Here is a 25,801-nt window from a genome sequence, read left to right as displayed (position 1 = left end):
TTTGATTCTTTTAACAGTCTTTTTCCCTTCATGCCTGTTTGACTGCATGAGCATAATTTCCTCTTGTGGATGCCGTTTCAAGTGCATCTTAAATCCAAAGACATCTCTTCTTGGTTATCCTAAGAGTCACTGGAAAGTGGCCAACTGCATGGCAAAAGAATCAGTGCGTGGTTGTCAGGTTTTTAAATGTGTTTTTCTTTAAAGATTAGGGTAGTTGGAACTTTGGACTTGCTGTTCTTACATTGTTCAATTGAATTCCTACTCCTCCTAAGTTTAGGAACTCTGCCAAGCAGAGGAGGGAAATTTTTCTACTCCTTTGGATGTGTCAGCTGCTAAAACATGTCCAGCAACAGCGACTACTTGGCCTTGGTATCACAATAATACAAACCAATCTTGTTATGTCTCAAGGAAGTTGCCAGTAGAGGCTCTGCTTCACATTAGCTTTAGTAGGACTTTCATGTAAGTTTATTTTTCTGCACTTACCTTTAGGACAAAAAACATTGGTTTGTTTTCTCAAGCTACTTTTTGGCTTGACTCAGGAAATGCCTTTGAATTCGTTTCATCCCCTACTAAGATGAAAAAATATACTTACATTGGTTGTTCAGGAATGTTTTTTCCCTACCTATTGGAAAATATAGAACACTTGTATTTATAATCTATAAATAAAATAAAGCAAAGCTACTATGAGAAACACAGAGTGCTTTTCTTTTGCTGGTTTTGATTTTTTGGCTGCATCTTCTTTTTAAGGCAGAAAATACTGAAACTGCTGATTTGTTTCATAGGATTCAGCCTGATCTAATTTTCTACACATCCCCACTTATGCTTCTACTGTATTTCTTTTGATGTTGCATTTAAAACTGTAAACAAAACATAACTAGTTCCATTTGGGTAAATGAAAGTATTTCCTAATGTGACTACCAAGTATTGATGTTTAAGTCAATAAAGATGTCTCGTTTTCATGAGAAATAAAATGCTAATAGATATTAACAGATTTCTAATAGGTTGTGTTTTTTCCCCCTCCCCTAAGCACCTCAGCTTTAAAAAGTTCTTGTAAATGATGATCTTAAGGTAAAAAATGTTGATGTCCCTTGGGCTTCTGGCTTAAAGATTAACTGTTTTGTTAGTCATACGTCAGCAGTTCCATGGTTATGAGGAAGAAGGTACCTCATTTCATGTAAGTGAAGATGGTACTGTGTGTACTTAGCAGGTACAGCACTTGACAGGCCACTCGCTGTCGTTTAAAAAAAGGAGGAAACTAGAGGTCTGTGTTTGGTGAGCAGCATTCCTTGTGCAGGAAGATTGTAGAGATTTCAGTTTCTTCCTTTATCCTATCTGCTGGTAGGAGTTTTGACCAAAAGGTACTGATTTAATGCACTTGAAAATGTTAGCATTAAAAAAAACCAACCCTTTATTAGACTTTTTCCCTTTATGTACATGCCTGCTGGTCCTGTTTTAATATACCTGTTATACATTAGAAAGAAGTATGAACGTTTACTAGGAGTTTTAACTAAATGTGAATGAAGCAGAAAAGAGGCAGAAACCTTCAACCCTTTGAAAACATAGGGATAATTATTTTAGATATACAGAAATCGAAGAATCTAATTACTTATTTAGCAAACATGCTGGTCTTTACTGCCTACTCTAGCAAATCTGTCCATGGTATCTGTGTGATGCAACTGATCAGGAAACCGGCTTAATCTAGTTCTAAAACCAGTTGTTATTAATGTCTGTTTGCTGTATAATGTGCTGGTCAGATGGGAGGAGAGCCAACTATTTTATCTCCATCACAGTTTTCTGCACTACTTAAGTTCCTAGAAATGCAACCCATTTAGTCTGATCCTGGGGTTTTGTCCCCAACAGTAACAAGCATCAGTTTCCTAAAATGTATGTAAATGAACTACAAGCAGATACATGTTAAATTTCCTACATTAAGTATTACCCTAATTTTGTCAGTTGTTGAAAAATTTGAAACCTAAAGCCTGATGTTCAGTGAATGCTTCCAAAGTTAATAAACATGTTGATTCTGCCAAACTGACTTCTTTGTGTTAGGAGTACTCCCCTTCCAATGTGCCTAAGAACCACATCACTGATTTATCAGTACTAACCCTTTTTGTCACTGCAAATTCCAATTTGTCTATGTTACCTATATCTTGTAGCAATTACAAGAGTGGTCAACATTATCTGCTACTATATATACTATGCATTATGGAAATGGCTGCTACTCCAAATATTGTAGTGGGATTTTTTTGTTCTGTTAAATTATAAATCTTTTTCTTGGTTGCTTTATTTAATGTAGTCTAACATCATTGGCTGGCTACGAAAAGCACTGGAGACAGATAAAAAAGACTGGATAAAAGAAACTGAACCAGAAGCAGATCAAGATGGGTACTATCAGACGACGCTCCCCGCTATTGTGTTTCAGGTATAAGAAAAATTGGTTATTCTAGACAATCTGAGGAAGCAGTATCCGAATTCGGGGCAATGGAGAGATGGGAGGGGGGAAACCAAGCTGTTTGGAATGCTGTTGGGTTTATGCCTGTTGAAGTATAGGTTTTCTCCTGTAGAGTTGTTAGTTGGAGGGGGTTGGGTTTTTTGAGGGTTTATTTGCCGTTTTTACTTTAACACTTAGAATTAGTTCTTTCTATGTGTAGATTAAAAACATATTTTTCCAAACCTATTTTGTTGATATTTGTATTTAGTTAACGGCTTTTACTTGGGTCTCTTCAAACAAATTTGTAGTATAAGCTGACCAGATGAGATGTTTGCTAGTTGGTAGAATATTGCTTGTTAATATGGTGCTGAGTTAGGTAGGCATGTATTTGTTCCTATCGTTTTTTCAGTATACAAACACCTAAATACTGGAAAGAAAAGTTCTGATGAAGATCAAAAATGTCGCTTTTTAAACGCTACTTCAGTTAACGTTTATGCCTCTCCAAATTATGAAATAGCCTCAAACCAGAAAAGGCTATTTCTAAGATTAAAAACAAAAAAAAAAGCCATACAAAACCCAAACACAAAACTGCACCCCCCTGTTGTTGGTAGTAGAAAGCCAGTAGTCAGCTTATTATGCTCATTTTCTAATTTTTCTTTACAAATACTGTGTTAGGTACCTTCAATGAAAGATAGATGTTCTCTTCTTCCTGCAATTGTTTCACGCTTTATTTCTTTCCTTTCTTTTTCTGGGGTTTTTATTACATTTGTTCTCATTTGTATTAGTGCCAAGGTTGACTTCATCAAATCCTTTTCAGAAGGTGTGTGATGCCAAAGAAACTGGTGGCTGATTGGGTAGCGTTGTGCTGTCAGAGGTCGCAGTGCTGAGAGTCATATAACAGTGAAACTTTCAAAATCATGAGGGCATGAAAGCAGCTCACGTTTCCACCTGGCTTTGTACCCTTCTTTTCCAGTCCCTCTCCTCTCTAACGCAGTTCCCTGTAGGTCACCTAGATCTTGTGCCTAGTTGTGTTTCTGAAGTTTAGGGATCCCTTCTACTTCACTAATGTTAACTCACTGCTTTCATGTATGGGGAAAGCAAAGGAATTTGAGTTGTGAGGTTATTCATTACTAGCTGCAGGAGTTGACCCAAGAAATTTGGTGTACTACAAAGCCAAATTCCTACTGAATTAGAACTATTGAGTACTCTTGCTGAAGAAAGAATGCAGCTGTTTTCAGTGTCAGGAGAAAACTGCAGCATACATGAATGGTTGCCAATAATTTAGTTACACTTACAGAAATAGTGATTTTTGGTTTAATTAGCAGCAATTGTATAGGCTCGTTTAAAAAAGAAAAAGACATACATAAAGCTAGTGCTAGTGAGAGTCTTCAACAAGACAAGAGCTCTGTCTTTGGTTTGCCACTGCTAAAGGTCTCTTTAAACTATTTTTAACCTAGATGTTTGAGCAGAATCTTCAGGTGGCTGCTCAGATAAATGAAGATTTGAAAACAAAGGTACTCCTTCTATGTCTTCAACAAATGAACTCATTTCTAACCAGGTAATGTAATTTTTAAATATAAATGCTTTATACTGCATCTGCTTCTCTTTGTTCCTACAATTCCAGTACTTGTTTTTTATATGGATGTTTCTGTATTGCTTGCTTTCTCCTATCATGACTGTGCCAACCAAGCTTTTCTTCCCTTTCCTTTTCTTGCTTTCTTCCTCCCTTCCCCTGTTTCACCACAGAAGTTCTTCAGTGCTGGTGAGTGGCACTTTCAGTTCCTCTCTGCAAATGGCTCTTACTTATGGAGTCAGTTCAACTTTTTTTTATATCTCAAATTTATGTCTTATACTCCTAACCAAGACAGAAAACACCTCCTTGGCTGGATTCTGCCCAGAACAGAGAGGTTAAACATCACACGAGCAACAAGCCTTTTGTCAAATACTTTCAAGTACCTGACAGGCCCCAGTGGAGCATTTGGACCTACGGGCGTACTTAAGTTATTACAGATTTCTATTTAATGGCATTCCTTGCATATGTTACAGGTACAAAGATGAAGCACAGTTGTATAAAGAAGAACATCTTAAAAATCGTCAGTATCCTCAATGTTATGTTCAATACATGATTGCAGTCATCAACAACTGTCAAACCTTTAAGTAAGCCTTCATGTTCGTACAGTATTGTGAGAAGAAAAAATATTGATATTTCATTTGTAATACTACATGTTTCCAGAATCTTCTCCTCTTTTTGTATACAAAGAGGGTTTCAGTTAAGAGTTTAGCTGATTAAAAAAGACAATAGGTTTAAATATGTTACTGTTTTGAGAGGCAGATGTTGTGGCAAGCCAAGCCACTTGCCACTTACCACTGAAAATCCACTTGTTATTCCAAGAATTTCATTGCCAAAGAAAAATCTGTCTTCAACTTTCAGAATTTGAGAAATTCATTCCAGTTACTTGGTCTGAGGCCTCCCATCTTCTCTTACATTTGACCTCTCACAGTTCACCTTCAAGCAGCCATTATCAAGGTGAACTGAAGAAAAGTTAAGGTAGACCTTACTTTATTAAGAGTATCAAAACAGGAGAAAGAAATCCTTGTTGCACGTTTCAGTGTTGAGCAATCCAGCCCCATGTTCATCTGTATCTGCTGCCACTTGAGTCTACAAGTCAGCAGTAGTTTGTTACCAGCATGAAAGTAGCCTAGGTTGATCACTCTCAAATCATGCTGGAGAGCAAATTAAGGTTTCCAAAGCAAGCAGCAGGCATTATTTCTCCTTGCAAAAAATAAGACTCTCTAGTATGTTTCTTTCCATGTATACGCTCCAGAGATTTAGTGGCAGTGCAGCTGTGCATCAGTAGTTGATGAAAAGCATTGTTATTTGTCACAGAGAATCTATAATCAGTCTGAAAAGAAAATACTTGAAACTTGAAATGGAAGACACGTTGTCAAGCAGTCATGCAAGCATGGATGCAACTTTAGACATCATTGCCAAAGAAGGATGCTCTAGCCTGCTAGATGAAGTCTTCATGGATTTAGAGGTTAGAACTTTTTTCCTCAAAAACCCCCAGAAGTATTATTTTGTAAGGAAAAATAATTCAGGGATAGAGTAGTTATGAAGCCTTTTGCTTGCTAAGCATATTTTATGTGTGATTTGGTAGCAAAGTGCCAGTAAACATCAGTATTGTTCTGCACTGATACAGTTTGCATGTAGGAGACTGAAAGATTGCTTCAGGCAGGTGCTTTGTATTCAGAGAGTATTTTCTAGCAGATTATGCTTAGTCTTATACTTTTGTAGTTGAGTTTTAAGAATTATTTGGGAAAATACTGCTGATGTTAAATTATCTTTTGTATAATAAGGATGCGGAGAGGGGCTCTTCATCAGGGGCTGTAGCGACAGGACAAGGGGTAATGGATTTAAACTTAAACATGGAAGTTCAGGTTAGATATAAGGAAGAAGTTCTTTACTGTGGGGGTGGTGAGGCACTGGAACAGGTTGCCCAAAGAAGCTGTGGCTGCTCCATCCCTGGCGGTGTTCAAGGCCAGGTTGGACAGAGCCTTGGGTGACATGGTCTAGTGTGAGGTGTCTCTGCCCATGGCAGGGGGGTTGGAACTAGATGATCTTGAGGTCCTTTCCAACCCTTACTATTCTATGATTCTATGCTCTTGGTACAGGCACAGTATACCTATAGTTAAGGTAGTTGATTGACTCTAAAGATGGGTCTTTTCTGACTAATACATATCCATGTTGTAAGAATTCTAGCTTCTGGAAAAAAAAATCTTTTTATTACAAAAAAGAAATAGGAGTACGGGGAGGGAGGCAGGGAAATTCAAGAAATGGTGGGAGCAAAGAAAGGTGCTCTGGGACTTGTTAGATTTGTAATAATATTTTGAACTAATGTAAATGCCTTGAATGACTTGCATTAAGAAAGATGTGGGGGCAGTGTTTATTTTAAACTTGGAGCTTTTAAGCAAAGCCTTTTATTTCTCATTAGCTGTGCTCACTAGTTACGAGAAGACACTCCATCTACTTTTAATGACCATTCTTTGCAATTCATTAACCTCAAACTTCGTCATTATTATAAAGTACTGTGCTCTAATACATAAATAATTTTTCCTCTGGGGAGAGCAAAGCAAGATGGGTATGTGGATGTAGAGAATACTGGAATTATGCGTTGTGGAGTTCTGGTAAAGTAGTAAAAGATACAGGCCACCAGGTTTGGTATAGGCACAGGGAGTTTGTGGGGCCATCAAAGGGGAACAACTGAGTAGCCAGTAACAGTTCAAGAAATCAAGCGTGAAGTTGTGTTATCACAGGAGTTTTAAAGCACCTCATGTATAAAATTGGAATCATCAGCTCTCACACAAGTTTTATCCTTATACTTTTATTTAGCATAGACATTTAAATAGAGAACATAAAGGATTTTAGAGAAGTAATGACACAAATACTCAGGTTAGTGCAGCTGGTTTACACGCACACAGTGTGTATGTCAGGGTAGCTCTCTGTGGCAACTGTCGTTCTGACAACTGATCACATAATTTTTCTATATTGCTTTTTCCTATTGAAGGAGTGTAATTTGGAAATGTATGACACTTAAAATGTCTCCTTTTTTGTAACTGCAGTGATGTGATGAAAGTGTGAGAAACGTGTTCTGATCAATTCTTTGCTGCCTTTTCAGCCACATCTCAATGAGCTGATGACGAAGAAGTGGTTGATGGGGTGTAATGCAGTGGGGACTATCTGTGTCACTGTAGAGGATTATTTCAATGACTTTTCAAAAATAAAGAAGCCTTATAAAAAGGTAAGTGCAAAATATTCTGTGATACTCTGAGTATCATGTTGGTTTGGAATTAGTGAACACTGAATGGAATTCAGAATTGGAATACAGCAATTGGATTGATTCATCACTGGAAATGAAAAGCATGTTCATAATCGTATTGCAGAAGTCTGAATCTAGTATTTCTCGCTCGTCCTTCTTTTTTTCACAGCCACATCATATTGTCAAAGACAGATCTGAGTTGCAGGATTTAATCCAGAAAATATAATGTCATGAATCATAGAATACTTTGTGTTGGAAGGGACCTTCAAAGCCCATCTAGTCCAACCTCCCCTGCTATGAGCAGGGACATCTTCAACTAGATCAGGTTGCACAGAACCACATCCAGGCTGGCCTTGAATGTCTCCGGGGATGGTGCATCCACCGCCTCTCTGGGCAACCTGTACCAGTGTTTTACCACCTTCATTATAAAGAACTTTCTCCTCGCATCCATCCTGAAATCTCTCCTCTTTTGGTTTAAAATCATTACCCCTTGTCCTGTCACAGCATGCCCTGCTGAAAAGTCTTTCCACATCTTTCTTAGAAGCCCCTTTTAAGAACTGAAGGGCTGCAGTAAGCTCTCCTCAGAGCCTTCTCCAGGCTGAACAACCCAACTCTCTCATCCTTTCCCCATAGGATCAGTGCTCCAGCTCTCTGATCATTTTTGTGGCCCTCCTCTGGACAAACTCCCAACACGACCATGTCCCTCTTGTGTTGGGAGCCCCAGAGCTGGACACAGTACTCCAGGTGGGGTCTCACCAGGGCAGAGCAGAGCGGCAGAATCACTTGCCTTGACCTGCTGGCCATGCTTCTTTGCGTGTTACTAGATTGTGTTGTTACCAGCTTGTACTCTTCTATCTCTCCTCAGAAGTTTGTAGTCAGATAAAATTAGGCCTTTGACACCAGTTTTTCTGGCCTGTAATTTTTTTCTTTTTAGAAAAGCACATTCTGTAATTCTGTTTTAATATGTGCAGTAGACTGCTGCCATAAAGTTGCACAAATGCAGAACATGTTTAACATGCTGATACAGCAGCATAGTGTGCTAGGTTAAGTCATTTTTGTCTTTTTTTTTCCCCGTGATCCATCAAAGGATATCTGCATTTCTCTGTTATCCTTTAATCTTTAGTATAATTGTACTTGATTTTATCTTTTATTGACTTAAAGTGAGTTTTGTGTAGTTAAGGTAGCATGTCTTAAATGATTCCCTAAGATGTAGGAAATATTTGAAGCTAGCAAGATCAGGATTTAGGTGAGGTCTTTGAACAAGTCCTTACTAAGTAGAAATGCTTCAAAGACAGTCTCAAAACCCTATGTTTACTCTTTCTTAACTCTTAAAGAGATAGAGAGGACTGTTTTAAAGTTCTTCTCATGACCTCTTAACCTTCAGTATTTGCAGATTGTAGAGGCCTTATTATGTAAGTGAATAATAGACATTTTCAGTCCAGAAAAAGTACATACAGAAAGTTAGGTCACTCCCAGAATTAGTCTGCATCCCAGGAACAGCTTTCTTTTCCAGATTTGGTTTGTTACTGTGAGGTAGTAGAGCTTGGCATGAGTTTCTTCAAGTGTTAATATCAATCTCTGCAGTCACATGTTTTTTTTCATGTAGCATTTATTGCCACCATATGGAGAGGAAGATGGCAAGCACATTTCTTGGCATCCATCATACCTGCTATTCCGCTGTCTCCCAGCACAAAAAAATCTCCCAGACAAGACACCCTAGGTTCTAGCACTGAATGGGACATGCTTTTGTTACCCTGGTTTGTGGCGGGCTTTTTTCTGGTTTTAAAATATTCTTGGTTAACCCCGTTTTGAAAATCCAATTTTTAACAGCCACACAAACAAAGCACCTGCAAAAAGACTATAGTCTAAAGGGAAGGGCACTGTTCTGGAATGAGGGAGATCTGGATGTTACAGTCATTCTGCTTTGCCATTTTCCTTGCGTGCAAAGTGAATGCCCTGTCACTGCACCGTGGCTCTTCTTGAGTGTTCTTTTTCTCAGCTGTAGTAGACCTGTTCTTCTTCGCTTTTCTAGTGCGAGGTGTCCCTGCCCATGGCAGGGGGTTTGGAACTAGATGATCTTAAGGTCCTTTCCAACCCAAACCATTCTGTGATTCTGTGGCATGGGGTATACATGAACATGTGTACGTGTACATGTACATGTCAGTCTCCCACAGTCTATTCTGTGCAGTTAATTTTCCTCTGTGTAATTGGCATCAATTCCACCAATGCAGAGAAGCCATCCCTGAACAACCAGTGAACTCTGGTATTTCTGCACAGTCTTGAGAGGAGGACTTGCAATCATATTTTCCATGTCCTAGATGAGGGCTGTGACTTCCAGTACTTTCCAATCTGTTGTTTTCCCTTGGTTTTTTGGGGGTTTTTTTCCTTTATTTTCTCTCTTTCCTGAAGCCTTTCTCCAGAATTTTGACTGAGGAACATGTTGGTTGAAACTAAAGCTTGATATATGCTAATAAAATATGGTTAAAAGTTTGTGACTGCCTGTTCCACAGGCTTTTTCTTAATTGTAAGTAACTTTGCCACCATGGTTGGGGGGGGGGAAAATACCTGAGGACTTGTGGGATTTAAATACTCTTCCTTACCTTATGGCTGAAAAAAACATGTAAAGGTTTTGTGGGTTTTTTTTGTTCTTTATTTCCGAACCTCACCATTACTCTTGCACCAGTACCAGATGCTTCACTTAGTCACCAGGAGCTATTCTTTATGAAAAGGCAAGTGCAGAACAGCAAATCAGTCCAGGAATATCTGAGGAAGTGATTGCTGCTGGCTCTCAGGGCTTCTTGCCAGATTTGACCCAGATAACGTAGGCAAGATTTGCGGTGCTTTTTGCAATATACTGGAGTTCTCCAGCAGAAGGCTGGCTCTCTGGTGGCTGGTCATTCCTTGACAGAGATAGAAAGAGCAAGGCTGCAAGGCCAGGGACGGGTCTCTTCTAAAGATCATCCAAATTATTTCATGTTTGTTCCCCTAGATAGAAGTGCTCCTCAAAAATAAAGCAGACATCATTAGAGATATCTTGGGTTTGCTGTTTCTTTTTTTTTTTTTTTTTTTAATGAGGAGGATTGGCACATCCCCCTCATTAGGGAAGGACAGATTGTCATTTCTGTTAGCATTGTGAAACTCTAGAGCCACTCAAAATATGTAATATTAGCAAAAGCTGTGTCCTGGTGATGAAGTGCAAATACACATTTCAAAGCCTGATAATTGCTCAAAAACTAAAAATAATGGTGACATCTGCAAGTGTCAGTGGCATAATCCACCAACTTTTCTTTCAGACAATGACTATCGAGGCTCATCGGAGAGTGGTTGTGGAATACATCAGAGCAATCATGTTAAAACGTATATCTTTTAAGAATGCAGAAGAGAGAAAAGAAGGTGCGGAAAGAATGATCAGAGAAGCAGAACAGTTCCGATTTCTGTTTAAGAAGCTTGCGGCTGTAAGTGTTTTGGGCAGTGCTGTTAACCTGGTGACTTAGAATGAAGCACACATGTTTACTGCCTGGGGAGAATGGCTGGAGTTAGATCTCTATGTCTCCAAAACATTGAGGAGCTTGTAAATATCAAGCATGGCAGCTGAGAGCACAGACAGTGTTTCTGAACACATGCAGGCCTGTTGCTAAAGCTCCTGAGCACCAGTTTCTACTACTTTGTGCTTATAAAGCTCTCTGCAGCGGAATATTTGAGTGGCCCCAGAGATGAGGAGAATCATAGAATAGTAAGGGTTGGAAAGGACCTTAAGATCATCTAGTTCCAACCCATACCTTGAATTCATAGTAGCCAGTGAAAGAAAAAAGCAGTTATTAGTTAATAAAATTAAATAATTAAATGAAATAAAGTAAATAAATAAAGTAAGGCTTTACTTTTCCTGGCTGGAAGAAAGGGCAGTGCTGCATCAAAGAGATGCGGTTACTTTTTACCTAAGTAGTATGCAGTGTATTTATTTACAATCAACATGACATTTAAAGTGCAGTAGAAATAGAAAAGACCAAAAAAAGGTGTTTGAGAAACAATGTACAAGATAGGCCTAAAATGAATATTGAACGTTTTTTTCAACTGTGTAAAGGAGCAGGACTCTGCTGGGAAGCAACTAGGGACAACATATGACAGAATGCAAAAAGAATGCAGAGGAAGATAAAGCCTGGAAAACTGGGAGGGTGCGGAAAGTCAGCGTTCAGCTCTGCTCACTGTGGAAGATTTTAGGGCAACTCCTGCATCAGAGTCCTTCGTTATGTGGGATTTTGTGCAAGACCTGTTTCAGATTAAGACATTGATAGAAGAGGTTACAGGATAAATGAAATGAGCAATACCTGCAGATTGGCAGGACCAGGTGACCTGGAATGAAGAGATTAAAGAGTTCAGAGATTAAATCGATGTTACAGTTTAGTTGGTAAGTTGTTGAAAGCTGCCTCGGTGGCCAGATGACTAGAAGGAAGCAGATGCAGGGCCAGTTTTTATGTAATGTTTCTGAAGAGATCTGGCTTCCCCATCAGTTGTTCCTAAAGTTTGTGCTGGCATATTAGCAAAAGTTCAAGACTAGAATGCATCACCATGTGGATAAATACAACATCTTGTTTGTAAGACATGACTTTCATTACTGATACTCTGAGGGTAGGTCTCTGGCTGAAGAAGAACAGGGGAAGAGGGAAGAGACTTACTGCGACAATTCCCAAATATTTTGTTTTCTTAGCATCTGAAAATTCAGCTCTTTGGGGAATTCAAGAGCATTGTTGAGCAAAATACTGGTTATAGAGGATTGTTTATAAAATCATAGAAGGGTTAGGGTTGGAAGGGGCCATATAGATTGTCTAGTTCCATAGATATGAGGGATTTTGGTTGAGGAATTACTATGTTGTTTTTTTTTACTTCTTCTCTTGCAGGGCTCTGGAGAGGACACTGAAGGACTCTGTGGCATCATTGAAGCCATTGCAGAGGTTATCAAGCTAACTGATCCTTCATTGCTCTATTTGGAAGTTTCAACTTTAGTCAGTAAATACCCAGATATCAGGTAATTTTCTTTGCCCTCAAAGTTAAAAGACAGGAGTTTCTGCATCGTAGTTTTTGTAGTTTTGGGTGAGACGATGTGTTCATATTTTTTTCAGGTTTTATAATGTAGCCACTTTCTTCTGAAAAATGATGCTAATATGAAGTGTATATGAGCTGGACTAGGAGGTACACATATTTAAGCACTCAGTGGTACAGTAAGGGAATAATGAAAATACTTCCATTCTGAGTTTTGGAAGGATAAAATATGATTTAGAGTCCCAAGAGAGGCCAAAACAGTGCTTTTATATTGAGCTGGAGAAGCGAGTTCTGAGTGACTGGAGATCTGTTGAAGAATTGAAGTACATGCTGAAACAGAAAGAAAGGATTGCCAACTATGTGATACTCCTGACAAAGATATTCCTTGTGTAGTTTCCCGCTAACGCCAGTTTTACCATTTTCCTTTGGCAGGGATGACCATATTGCAGCTTTGCTGACAGTGAGAGGCGATGCCAGCAGAGATATGAAGCAGACTATCATTGAAACTTTGGATCAAGGTCCGAGCCAACCGAATCCAAACTATGTGCCAATCTTTAAAGAAATTACAGTTCCTACTCTGACTGTGCCAAAACTTCTTAAGTAACTGACAACTTGGTGTCTGTGTGTCATTGCTCATCTGGGATCAACAGGTTTGAAACATTTGAGGGCAAATTTGGCAGTGCTATTTTGAGTAAAGTTCAATATACACTGATACTTGCTAAGCATGTTTCTTTCTAAAGACTTGGATGTGGGGAAATAAGATGAATGTAAAGGTCATGTTTGAAGAATGAAGCTTCTAATGGCGGGGGTCTTTTCACTGACCTATTTGTTACAGCCATTTTTGCTGTCAGCCAATGTTTCTCTTGTGGAATATGTTTGCACGGTGTCCTGCAATGCCATATAAAGATATTTATACAAAAAGCAACAATATATTCATGTTGGATGTGCTAACATACATCTCCTACAATACCTAAGCAGTCTCGTTTAGAACTGTCTTTATATGGCACTGCATAGAGCAAGTATTAATGTCCTCAATCCACTTTCACATTATACTTTGTGTATGTACTTACTTTGGTGTAAAATAGTTTATTGCAGAAAACTTAATTATGAAATCAGTTTCCTGACTTAGGGGACTGAATGAAATTGCTGCCGTGCAATTTGATTATAGAGTGAATGAATAAATAAACACACAAGGTACAATTTTTTTTCATTGATTCACTAAAAACAGCACATAAAGCTCCACCAGTTCAATAAAATGCTAAACCATTGCTACCCTCAGCTATGTATTCTTTGCATCGTTACACATTTACAGTAGGTTAAATCTTGTTTTGTTTGAAGTGTGAATAAATGTTGGATTTAATAGTTTTCTGAAAGCACAAGATACTCTGTTTTATTTCCACAGTATTTTTAGATCAATGCTTAAAGCTGTTTTCAGTATTATCTGTTCTAATCATAAAATATTATTAGAAAATTGTGGATTTAAAGTGACTTGCTGAAGGGCATAGAGAAGGCATTATCTGTTATACCTGAACAGGGGTGCCAGAGATAAGTACAGGGAAGACATGAGCCTACATTAATTAGAAATTAATGTTCTGGAGTCTGTGTATATAACTTGTTTGGCCTGTGAACACCCAGACCTTGTGTCATTCGGGGCCTCTCGCTATCTCCTTCCATGCCAGGTCAGCCGTTTGGACTGTGGGTTTTTTCACTGGCAGGGGTAGCGTGTCCCAGAGGATGAGGACAGTTCAGTATGGCCACCCGAGGAGTTTTAGCAAGGGCTGGAGACGCTCCATGTCCTGTGGGACTTGACTTTACTCTGTTCCTAGAAATTGCAGGTAGGTTGAGGGGAGTGAGGCTGGGTTTTTGAGGGTTGGGTTCAGCCCTCAGTTAAAAATTATTGAGGTGGTACTGACTGGTTGGGCTTGTACTTTCCCATCCTCTTGTCGTATGTGCATTTTCATCTTCAGTTTGTCTAAGGGAAACGGTTCATGGGGGCTTTGTTTCTCTCTATACCCCCTCCTTCCTCTGCAGCAGTAACCCTGTATCTTATCTCTTGGGTGTCAAACTTACACGATTTCCCCTCCCTCACATCCCCCTTCCCTGAGCGGGGCGCCCTCAGTTCCCCCCCGCCTGCCAGGGGCCGGGCACCGGGGCGGCTCTGCCTCTCGCAGAACCCTTCACGGCGGCGCGGGCTTGCGGGGCAGCGCCATTACCCTGCGGGCGCAGCCCCTGCGGCCGCTTCCCGCCCTCCGTCAGGCGTCCCGAGGGGCTGCCCCGCTGCCCGGAGGCTCATTCCCGGCGGGAGAACAGGGACAGCCACCACCGGGGCGCTCAGCAGGCCAGCCGGGCTCCGCCCCGCCCCGCCGCCGTCGCCATGGCAACGGCTCCCCTCGGGATTCCCCGGGGCGGGGCCCGTGCGCCCGCCCGGCTCCCAACGTCATCGGCGGCGCCGCGTCACGCGGCCCGAGCCGGAAGCGCGGGGCGGGAGGCGGGAGCTGCCGGGCGGCGGCGGCGGCGCGGCCATGGCGGCGGGCTACCACCACAGACCCAACGGCGGCGCCGGCGCCGCGCTGCCCGACCCCTCCTTCCTGTGGAACGTCTTCCAGAGGTGAGGCCGCCGAGACCCCGCGGGGTGCCTTCCGAACGGCGGCGGGGAGGGGGCTCAGGGGGGCTGCCCCCAGCGGACCATGGCACCCCTTTCCCGCTGCGCTGAGGCGGCCGCCGCCACCCTCGTCGTTCCCGGGCCCGCCGCTGCCTGAGGCGATACCGAGGGAGACGGGGCGTTGGGAGGTGCCCGGAAACGGGGAGCTGGAACGGGAATCCTGTCACCGGCGCTGGGCATCCCCGGCGGGGTTTGGCCTCCTCGGGGCCTTGTGGGGCGGGTTAACGTCGCGGGTGTATCCCTGTAGGAGGGAGCTGAGGGGGTGCGGTAAGAAGGGCTTGAGGAGGAGTAAGTATGGCTGTATATTAGAGCAAGGGAAGGGGGTTAGTGGAGATGAGAAGGTGTAACCTTGAACTCGCTGAAGTGATTTTTGACCTGAGAACCTGGGAAGGGTTGTAAAGCCTGGAGGATCCATGCAGCAGGACAGGAAGGCTTGTGAAAAGGAATCTGATAAATGCTAAATGGAAAACCTCAAAACTACTAACAGATATTCTCTGGAATACATCTGGAGTAGGAACCTGCAGTGGAGCTAGCAGGCCTGTGTTAAGATATGTGCTGCCAAGACTGTGGCAGTAAAGAAGCTAAAGGAGTTCTTCACAATTGTGCCATGTCAAGGAAAATGGGGAGGTTCCTACATTGGATCCATTTTTATGGGAGCTGTGTCAGAGGATGTATCTTGACTCAAGTGACAGCAAGAAGAGGTTAAGGAGCAGACAAACAGTAATATGTTGCTAAAACTGGCTATTTGCTTAGTTACTCAGGAATGACTCAGGAATGTCGCTGCTTACCTACCCAGCCTTCCCTAAAACCATCTGGGAACGTGGAGGAAGCATGCATGGTGCTGTTTTTTAAAGGGTCCAGAAAGAAACCTCCACAGTCTGACTTCTGCACCAGGCAAACCAGTAGAAACCATTAAACATGCAGCTAGTCAGGAGAGTTGCATGGCTTTTGTTGAAAGTATTCCTTTCTGGCAGACTGCTAAGTCCTGTACTGTGTTTGGTAGGGATTGAGTATGGATACGATGTCTAGAACTGGTGCAATTAATAAAATAGTTTCCAAAGAGACTCTCAACGTATGAAAGTATCAAAGGCCTTTAAAGAAATCCAGTATATGTGGAATGAAACGGTGGGTTCTTGCATGGATAAACGACTAGCTAAAAAGAAGTGTGTGTGGTCATGTGCCACGCTGATGGATGGAGCCATTTTGGGATCTTTATTCAGTATGTTCAGGAGCAACTTGGGGAAAAGAGGGTGAGTGGCCAGATGAAGTTTGCTTTGGCTGAATCGGTCATGCTGGTGCCTGCAGTAAGTGAGGGCTGTGAAGGCTTCAAGTTAGCAGCCCTGAACGACTTGTCCTTACGGTCCTGTGTATGACTGGATCACACCACCCTGTCACAGCCAGATCACGATGGCTGTACACTGGCCAGTTAAAACCCAGAGCAGATACCTGATGCCCATGAGGAAGAGCCGCTTTAACTTTGCATCATTTTGTATATAAAATCAGTGTGCTCTACGCCTTAGGAGCAAGATAAGTGGGTCACAGTACATTTTTATGAAAATACCAGCTTAGCACTTAGTAGCAGTTCAAATGGTAAAAAAAATTTTGGATTATCTAGAAAAGAAATAGAGAATAAAAAAAGGGGAATACCTTTTTGTGTATTGCATAGATGCAACTTCTGCTTGCAGTTTGAAAGTTGTATGCCATTTTGAGATGAGGAAGGAATCTCACAGAGTGAACTAAAGGGTTTAGAGAAGGGCAACAAGGACCAAAGTTAAAAAGCAGCTTCAGCAGAGGGATCAGCTGAGCAGGACTCTGCTTTGGAATGGCAGTAACTGAGGGGAAGTTAAAACTGTCAGTGTCAAGAGATGGTCCTTGCATAAAATGGAGGGAAGTCCCCACCGTTTTCAGATCTTCTGAAGAAGGCACGATCCTGCTTTATTTGGGCAGAAATTATGAGGTTTATGAATTTTGGGATAGAACTCCATTCTCGAAGGCAATAGACTGAGGTAACTCAATGGGACCTGGCACCTGCCTGTGCTTTTTCACTTTTTGAACCCCTTCGAAAGGAGTTGAGGCCCTGCAATTGATTCTTTAAGTACTTTGCACTGGTTACATTAGTGGCTTTCTCTCCATTGCCAACATCTTACTGAGAGAAACTGGGTGCCAAACCTGGGGCTCCAATCTGGGAGCCAGGCAGCTAAGTGACATTAGGCAGTTTGTGGAGTTAACCAGCATGGTGTGCTCTGCAGTTCTCTTAAAAATAAAGAAAGATACTTACTTAGCACGTTCCAGAATGTCTCATCAGTCTGAATGAAGCTTTTAACTTGCAGTTAAACAGCGAATGGTTTACCAAGTACAGTGCCATTAGTGACTTTTCTGGAAAAGATTAATTTATCTGGTGAGTAAGAACCAGAATGTTGAAATCTCCTGTGAGTGGAACCTGTTCATTTCAGCCTTTTAAAGCTTACCAATATTTTTCTTTTGTTTCCAGGGTTGATAAAGACAGGAGTGGAATAATATCTGACAATGAACTTCAGCAGGCATTGTCTAACGGTGAGTCTGTAAGTGAGCAGTGAGGTTCATTGTAAACTTCATGGTAAATTTCATGTAAGTCTGGTTACTTTATGCCATAAGTATTTGGTTGGGGAAGGTGAGGGGTGTTCCCACCGCTGATTAATACTATCTAACTTTATGTAATATTGTTACTATACTATTGAACTATAATAAATATTATACTATAATATTTAACTATTTAACCTACAGCAAAAGCTTAAAGGGGAGGAAAAAAATGGACAATCCTCCTGATCTTATTTTATTGGGGTTTTCTCATTGTTTCTGTTTTGTTTTTTGTTTTTATTTCAAGGGAAGTTTTCTGGGTTTGGTGTATGTTGTTAGTAACAAAGCATTATAAACTGGGTACCTACTGTAAACATTACTGATTTATATGCTGAGGAATGAAGGCGTGCACACCTCTTTTTTTCCAGCTCTGCTTCCTAGAAAGCATAAACAGTCATTTATAGATTCCTCCCTCATCACTACTGAACCTTTGTTTTTTTAAGCAGGATCAGTGTTTAACCTGGACAAAGATCAGCTGTTCACAGCCAGCCTTTTTACTGCACTTAAAATCTTTTCAAACAGTACGGTGCAGGAATTGGAGATGGTAATGGTTAATTCTTTTTTTTTCCCAGATGAGGCATGTTTGGGTTTTTTCCCTAACAAAGCAGAAAGATGCACTCTAGATCTAGTATTAAAACTTACCTGTACTGTGGCAGTTCCTTTAAAGGGTAACGAGGGTTTGGTCAAATAACTCATGGAAGCAAAACAAAAAGCGGAAAGAATTTCCAGTTGCCTGTTTTAACTTTCCTCTGGTGACTTAGGGTGCGTTGGGTTGGACTTTGTGGGTTGGGTTTTTTCCACTTAGAAACCTGAAAAAAGTGCCAACTGTTTGTGCACCTTTGAGTCCATATCAAGTTCCCTTCTCCCAAGGTTTAATTCCTTCATCCTTCCTGTGCTTTGTGACTGAGAAGGGTTTAAAGTGACGTTGTGAGCTGCAGTGCACGCAGGCTGAAAGGCTCCTTTTTGCCAGTAACCACCTGACCAGAAATAAATCTGTCTGGCTCCATTTAGTAAAATGCTGGTCTTGTACTAGAATATTTGTGTAATAATTTATCTGGTAAATGAAGAGCAATATATTATAGCTGCCAGACCTGATCCATAACTAAAATACTGGTTTGAGTAAAAACTCCAGCAAAGGCTAAATTAAACTGATGAAGTCACTGTTTTCATTTAAGATCACAGTGCTGTTCATACCTGTGGGAACCTGGCTTTACCTACCGTTTTAAACTTCATGTATTTTAAATATCCTTTCACCTGATTGAATGTAAGGCTAATAGGCAGTGATGACTATCTGAGCTCTTTTCTTTCCTTATTTACAGTGTAGATTAGCAGTTTCAGTGCTTTGCAGTTATGAAGAATCCCCACCAAGTGAATTCACTGTTAGACAAAATATGTGCAGAACTGTAAGCTTCCTTCCTTCTGAGCGATGCTAGATCTTGTACACCAAAGTCACTAACCAGTCACTATATTCTTTTCAAAATACCTCCTCCAGTGGATGTTGTGTGTAGCTGTCCTGCAATCTAACATGGGCTAAAAGTGTGTTATGTGTTTATTTCTGAAGCACTTCTAAAAGCCTGCATAGTGCTCATTAAAATTTTGAAGTTCAGTGTGGTTTTGACATTTGGCTTTTCAACATGGACTCACAGAATGGTTTGGGTTGGAAAGGACCTTAAGATCATCTAGTTCCAACCCTCCCACTAGTTTCACACCTCCCACTAGACATGTCAAGTTTATTCAAGTAACAGTATACTTACCTCTGAGGGAGATTATCACTTCGTATAGTCGTTTGCACAACACAATCCTGGGCTTCCTTGTTTTCCTCTGCACTGCCACGTAAAGTTAACAGCAGAGTCAGGGGAGGGAACAGTCTTTCACTGGTTATTGGAACAGGCTGGAATCAGTACAGTTCTTCAGCACTGGAGTTGCTCTGATTTCACTCTATGGTATCTACATGAGTCTTTCAAAAAATGAACCACGAAACAGGTTAACTTTCAAACTCTGTTTTCAGTTTTTCCTCTCTTCTGTTCAGAGTTAAATGCTGGCACCCTATTAATAATTCCATTATTTTTTGTTTTTGTCAGGAGACATACAACTCAAGGTACTGATGTTCTCTATCTAAAATACTGCTTAAGCGTTTTCAGAGCCATTTTCACTCTTTCTCTGCTCATGTTTCTGTTTATGTGCAAATAGTCCTATGACCTGCTTACAACATAGGGGGTTTCCCCTTGCTGTATGTGTGCACTTATACTGATACCATTTCCCTTCTATGAGAGAAACTCAGTGCTGCCATGAACACTACTTATGCCACCTCTGCAGGAAAGCAATGCAGCAAAGCAGCCACACACTCACAAAGCCTGCTTAGTGCCAGCACAGCCTTGCTGTTAGGTAGTTGCAGTCAGCTAACTGCATTGCTGCATATGGCTCTGCAGTACCCCTGGTCTTCTGCTTCCTTTGTGGTCCCCACACTCAACCACAGTTAATTTAATATATGCTCCTTGGTCTTCCTGGATCCTTCACAGGCTCTAGGGAATCGATGGTGAAATTCTAGACAAGACACAGGATTTCTCTGAATTTAAAGCTTAATGCTCCCAACCAAGGGAAAACTATCCCTAAGTGACTAGCCTCTAAATATTCAGAGACGTACAAAGGCCCTTTCAAGCAGCAACATTTCTTGGTCTGAAAATACTAACTTGAACTAACGCCTCATTCATTTAGCAATGGAGGTGGGATTTATACTAAACTTAACTTCAAATTGCACTGTGTGGTCGTGCCATGTTAGGAACCTTTTCTTTTCACTTCTGTCAGAAACTAATGTCCTGGGGTGATCCATCTGTAAAACGGGGAATAAGCAGATGAGGTTTTACTTAGGAATAGGTATGAGACCTTGTCTGAATTGTAACTTGAAAGCTCTTCTGCTCCCATCAGTAGAAAAAGTGGGGCTTCAGTTTCGATCTTGCCTTTTATCCAGTACCTCCTGACTGCCTGGGATGAAAAAAATCCTTCTTAGTTCTTCTTGAGGTTTTGGGGGGGGTTTGGTGCAGCCTGAAAAATGTTACTTCCTGTGTAGTATCTGTAAAGCATTGGTCACCTCTGAATGGTCAAGAACATAATTACTTCAAAGCAGCCTTATTATGTATATAATATGCTAGCTCCATGTCATCTAGCTCTGAATTCACTGGTTTTTAAGTTCTTATCTATCTGATTTTTCTTGGTTGGTTGGTTGGTTGGTTGCGTTTTTTTTTTTGGATGTTAGCTACTATTGAGGCACTAAAGTGATTCTTTCTGTTTCAGGCACTTGGACTCCATTTAATCCAGCAACAGTTAGGTCAATTCTTGGTGAGTGTACTTGAGTGACGTGAAAGAGTCAAAACACTGTTCTGTGATGTTTCAGAACACTGAGAATGCTATCAATTGCTGCACTGGTTTGTTGGTTTTTTCTCCAGACAGCCCAGCCGTAGTAAGTTAAGTATTTTCCCTTTGGAATAAAACTGGAATGCTTTTTGCGTACACACACGTGCACTTGTGGAAGTAGCCTGAGAAAATGGTACTGTACAACTGAATAGATAGTAAATGCAATTCACGCATAGGGAAATTGACAGCTTAAATATTCTAACAGGATATTATATAGCTTGTCTCTGTAACTAGTTTTTCCTGTCTCACATTTTAATTCTGTTTTGCTCCAAAAAGACCAAACAGAAGCTTTACAATGTTTGAATTCTTTAGTGCCCTAAAATAATTGCCAGTAGTGTGGAAGATGATGGTGGTAGGACAGAAGGATAAAAATTCAAGCACAAGAAATCTTTCCTGTCATACAGTTCATAAATCCAAGGACTGAATGTTTTGCTTTGTTTTTAGTAAGTGTTCAGCAGCAGTCCGAGTTCCACCACTGTGTGACATGCAAAAGCATTTATACGTGATCACATATAGAGACGACAGTGTCAGTGAGTCAAACACAGATGACTATCCCAGCACTCCTGGCAGGCAGCTGGCTGCGGCTTGTTCATGTGTCTTAGAAAAGAACAAGCCACCCCCTGCCCTTTTTGTCACTGGATGGTCAATCAAGCCCTAAATATTTTCAAAGTGGGAATGAAACCCCAGGAAAAATAAAACATGCTGTGATTGGTTCTAGTCCTTTTTTATCTCGCTGTATCTTTTCTTCCTTCAGTGGGTGCCCACTTGCTCATTTTGGCAGAACTCCCCAAAATACCACTTGTATTTTAGCAATTTACTTTCTTCAGCACATTCCACACAGCGCTCTTGCTGCTGCCTTCAAATACTAGCAGGTCTTGCTGAGGAGCAGCACGCTTACTGGTTTATGTGTGTTTCTTATTTCAGGCATGTTCGACAGAGAAAACAAAGGTGGTGTGAACTTCAATGAATTCACAGGAGTCTGGAAGTACATCACAGACTGGCAGAATGTCTTTCGAACGTATGACAGAGACAATTCTGGAATGATTGACAAAAATGAGCTAAAGCAAGCACTAACAGGTTTTGGTAATTCATTTGCAATTACAGTTTTTATGGTTGGGTTATGGCATCAAACAAGCTCCTTATTGTTAGGGCTGTACTGCTCTGACAAATGTGACTCAGAACGAGGCAGGGGAAACGCAGTTATCTTTTTAGCTATAAGGTACTGTTTAAAGATGTCTGTGGCACGAGCACTTTCTGGTTTTAAGCTATTTCCTTTAATGGAAAAAAAACAAAACAGAAAACATTCCACATGTGTACCGACACATTCAGTTTCTGTCTCCTCTATAGCTGCTCCAAGAGCATTGCCAAATACTTCAGGCAAATGAAGTTACTCAGTACACGATGCAGCTTGCTGCTTCTCCGAGCAAGAGGTAACAGCCTCAAGCTTGCGCCAGGGGAAGTTTAGCTTGGATATTAGGAAAAATGTCTTCACAGAGGGGTGCTCAGGCATTGGAACAGGCTGCCCAGGGAAGTGGTGGAATCACCGTCCCTGGAAGTGTTCAAAACTGTGTAGATGAGGCCCTCAGTGACATGGTTTAGTGGTGGACCTGGCAGTGCTGGGGTAATGGTTGGACTTGATGTTCTTAAAGGTCTTTTCCAACCTACTTGGTTCTATGATTTTATGGTTAAAACGAAGCCAGCTGTCCCTGCTATGGTAGGCTTCACTTACAAGAAGTTGAGCTGCAGCCCCTAAATCATTCTCTCAACTGACTTGTCACTTCAATCAGTAAGTATGTTTACGGTGACTCTGTGTGCAGCTGTTACTAAGCACAGGTTCTGTCAGTTTAACACAGTCAGAAAAAAATACTCTCTCTTGTAGCTCCTTAGAGGTTCCTGGTTTTGTCAGGCAGGCCTGCTACACACTAGTTCTAGAAGGACTGTGGTGATTGAAGCCTTCTAAAGCCTTTCTCTTTTTCCAAGGTTATCGACTGTCTGATCAATTCTATGATATCCTTATTCGGAAGTTCGACAGACAAGGAAGAGGACAAGTTGCTTTTGATGACTTTATTCAGTGCTGTGTTGTTTTACAGGTAAGAAAGGTGATGTATGTTTATGTCAGTTGAAAAAAACCAAAATCAAACCAAAAAACAGACCTATCTTTTCTTAAGCTTTGCTGGTTCTCGCTTTAATTATATTATTGGATCTAGAACTTGCTTTTACTTATAGCAAACCATTTGAAGAAAGTATACGAGAGGTGCTAGAAACAGTCATTTACTGGCCTTCACTAGTTATCCATTAGCATCACAATTAAATTTGATACAATGGGGGGAACTGTAAAATCGTATCAGTGGCCTAAAAGGAAAACACTTATTACTGTTTCCATTAGTTGAACACACACAGTTCCTCTGGATCTTTAGTGTATTAAAACTGGAGTGTGCCATGTCCTGTGCTGCCAATAATTCTCACTGTCTGAATTGTGAGGGTTTTTGTATCTCTGCTTAAGGGTCTGACTAAAAGGAATCTGACCGAGCAGCTGCATTATTCAGTCTTTTGTCACTGCTGTTCCTTCAGGGGCAACGGTAGTAAAAGACATTTCAAACAAAAAACCTTTCAGTAACAGAAAGTATGGGTGGGTGGGGGTGTGTGTGTGTGAGAGAGAGAGAACACAGGTGTATTCTCTTGTTTGGAAATCAGTCACTGGATGATTCCTCACCTCATTGCTAAAGGTTTCTCTTACGTGCATCTGACTCTCCTGAAAAGACTTTGGGGGAAAGCTGAGAAACTGTAGCAAGCCCAGTTTTTGTAGGATAGGAAAAAGGTTGCTCTTGTTACACTGGCCAGCTTTGCAACACTGGCTTAAGATACCTTCCCATACGCAACATGAAGACAAAGCAAGGCCCTGTAGAATTAGTATGTCCATTATTTCTGCACAGGTGTTTTGTTCTTCTCCTTTTAGCTTTATGTCTATAAGTCTGTGGGAACATCAGTTGCCCTTATATTCATTTGTAACATAAGCCAATTATATTTAGTTCTAAACTTAAACTCTGGTAAAGAGGGCTTTGAAATAGGGTGTCAGGCAACTGGTGTTAGTGAAGCCATGCTGGTGGTTGGTTTGGCCACTGTCCGTACTGCCTGGCATCTCTGTCGGGGGCTATACAGAGACAGCCTGGACACTAATGACACATAGAGCATGTATAAGAAATGCAGAAGGCACTTGTTAGATTGGCCTCCAGGTGGTTCTCAAATGCTTCATGAGAATTGTGCGTTGTTTCTCCCTCACCTCAAAGCCAGTTACAAGAAGTTGTCTGGTCTATATAAAGTGCCCAGATAGGTACGTACTGCATCACAGGGCAGTTTTGGAATCTGATCTGCTGCATGATACTGTCAAGTGCCTACAGAGGGGATAGACACAAAGTGCTACCCAAACGGCAAGGGGAGTGCTTGTCCTGCTGTACAAAGACGTACGTTCTTTCCCTCCTTTTCAGAGGCTGACGGATGTGTTCCGCCGATATGACACTGACCAAGATGGCTGGATTCAGGTGTCCTATGAGCAATATCTTTCTATGGTCTTCAGCATCGTATGACACTGCTAACCGGGAACTGCACACTGGTGTTACACAGACTGGAGCTGCCAAATCATCACGTACTGAATAGGATTATTGATGTACTATAATGGATATAACTTCACCTTCTTAAATTTTGTATGTATGTATGTTGGCCATCACCAGAATCTGTACTTGAGTTTTTATTTTGTATTCCTGTATGATATGACCATCTCTGCTTGCTGTCCTACAGAAAGCACAGACTCTAGATTTACGTGGTGCAATGTCAGACTTACGTAACCTTCTTTCACATATCCTGCATGGGGAAACATGACTCTTTAGAAACGCCAAACTACAATAATGCTTGTTAGTTTAGAAGGGAGTTGAAAGTCAGAAGTTGCACAATATGTTTTGCATGTGCCTTACTTTTATAAGAGTTTAATGTATTAATTTTTAATACAGAACTTAAAAATTAAGTAAAGATATGAGATCAACTTTTATAGTCTACTTCACTTTTGTATGGGGGTTTTTTAAGGGGTGGTGGGTTTATTTCTCTATGCTAGTTTTCTGTGGCTCAGGGGTCCCTCCCATGGAACAGCAAGGGCCTTTTTTCCTTGCCTTATTTATTTTCTAGCTGCTGCCTCCTCTCAGAGTATACTCAAGACAACTTCAAATACAACTTCTTCACATCCATGTCCAATACTGTGTCATCCTCAGTGAGTTCCCTGCAAAAATAAACCATATCTAACTCCTCCAGATGTGTAGTTCCCTCTGCTTAGGGGGCTTATTTAACAGCACCAGCCTGCCACCTTGTGCTGAAGCACTTCTTTGAAGTGGCCTTGAACTGACTGTCAGATATTGCCATCAGCTCACCCTCTGTCTCACCATTTACAGCTGGCAAGGGACACAGTGGTAAAACAAGCAAAAGAAGCAATGACTGACTCCTGCCACCATCTCCTGCAGTAAATTCAAAGCAGCAAAGAGAAACTAAGTTCTCTTTGACTGCTCAAAGAAAATCTTATGCCAGTACTATCCAAAGAACTTAAAACCCCTCAAGCAGCAGTATTACTTACCTGTAACTGCTCACTCGGGGATGTTTACAGGGCATGGCTTTCAGCTTTTATCCAAAGAAAGACTCTTTCTTAAACTAGCAATACTTACTTAAGACCTTCCTGTCCCCAGCTCACTGTATGCAGCAGCCCCCATGCACCCCTTTTGTTTCGAATTTCACAGTTAGTTATGTGACAGCTCACAGGCAGGTGAGCTGTCATTGATACGTGCCTAT

The 25,801-nt window shown here is 41.2% G+C and overlaps 2 protein-coding genes across 10 annotated transcripts in view; both read left to right on the top strand.

Annotated features, from left to right (window-relative positions):
• The window catches only part of EXOC3 (exocyst complex component 3), a 29,784-nt gene extending 16,123 nt beyond the window's left edge, over positions 1 to 13,661 (top strand). For 6 of the 7 annotated variants that reach the window (XM_030473623.1, XM_030473279.1, XM_030473453.1 and 3 more), the window contains 8 exons: positions 2,297 to 2,422; positions 3,889 to 3,989; positions 4,478 to 4,588; positions 5,319 to 5,469; positions 7,108 to 7,230; positions 10,542 to 10,703; positions 12,144 to 12,271; positions 12,718 to 13,661. In XM_030473623.1, coding sequence (XP_030329483.1) covers positions 2,297 to 2,422; positions 3,889 to 3,989; positions 4,478 to 4,588; positions 5,319 to 5,469; positions 7,108 to 7,230; positions 10,542 to 10,703; positions 12,144 to 12,271; positions 12,718 to 12,889 — 1,074 coding nt within the window. In that variant the 3' untranslated portion in view covers positions 12,890 to 13,661. The remainder of the gene's footprint in view (positions 1 to 2,296; positions 2,423 to 3,888; positions 3,990 to 4,477; positions 4,589 to 5,318; positions 5,470 to 7,107; positions 7,231 to 10,541; positions 10,704 to 12,143; positions 12,272 to 12,717) is intronic. The other variant, XM_030473773.1, reaches the window with a different exon arrangement.
• A 1,060-nt stretch (positions 13,662 to 14,721) lies between these two features.
• On the top strand, positions 14,722 to 25,014 carry PDCD6 (programmed cell death 6). 3 transcript variants are annotated; one of them, XM_030498037.1, is made up of 6 exons: positions 14,722 to 14,893; positions 17,439 to 17,500; positions 20,855 to 20,899; positions 21,899 to 22,057; positions 22,955 to 23,064; positions 24,460 to 25,014. In XM_030498037.1, exons 1-6 carry the CDS (start codon positions 14,808 to 14,810, stop codon positions 24,556 to 24,558), a joined length of 561 nt encoding a protein of 186 aa, XP_030353897.1. In that variant the 5' UTR covers positions 14,722 to 14,807; the 3' UTR covers positions 24,559 to 25,014. The 3 variants fall into 3 exon arrangements, with proteins under 3 accessions (XP_030353897.1, XP_030353907.1, XP_030353915.1); XM_030498047.1 differs by having other exon boundaries at positions 14,748 to 14,893; positions 21,899 to 22,051; XM_030498055.1 differs by lacking the exon at positions 14,722 to 14,893 and adding an exon at positions 18,010 to 18,107 and having other exon boundaries at positions 17,463 to 17,500.
• The last annotated feature ends 787 nt before the right edge of the window (positions 25,015 to 25,801 follow it).

The sequence above is a fragment of the Strigops habroptila genome, chromosome 1, assembly GCF_004027225.2.
Source record: "Strigops habroptila isolate Jane chromosome 1, bStrHab1.2.pri, whole genome shotgun sequence".
Lineage (NCBI taxonomy): Eukaryota > Metazoa > Chordata > Aves > Psittaciformes > Psittacidae > Strigops > Strigops habroptila.
Note: the sequence above shows the minus strand (reverse complement) of the source record. Positions and strands in the feature narration are given on the sequence as shown.

What these genes read in the sequence shown, in the direction of transcription:
- PDCD6 (XM_030498037.1), top strand. Translation starts at nt 14,808, where the DNA reads ATGGCGGCGGGCTACCACCACAGACCCAACGGCGGCGCCGGCGCCGCG. An exon ending in TCAGCAGGCATTGTCTAACG is followed by an intron (nt 17,501 to 20,854) that starts GTGAGTCTGTAA and finishes TTTCTGTTTCAG; the next exon opens with GCACTTGGACTCCATTTAAT. An exon ending in GCAAGCACTAACAGGTTTTG is followed by an intron (nt 22,058 to 22,954) that starts GTAATTCATTTG and finishes TCTTTTTCCAAG; the next exon opens with GTTATCGACTGTCTGATCAA.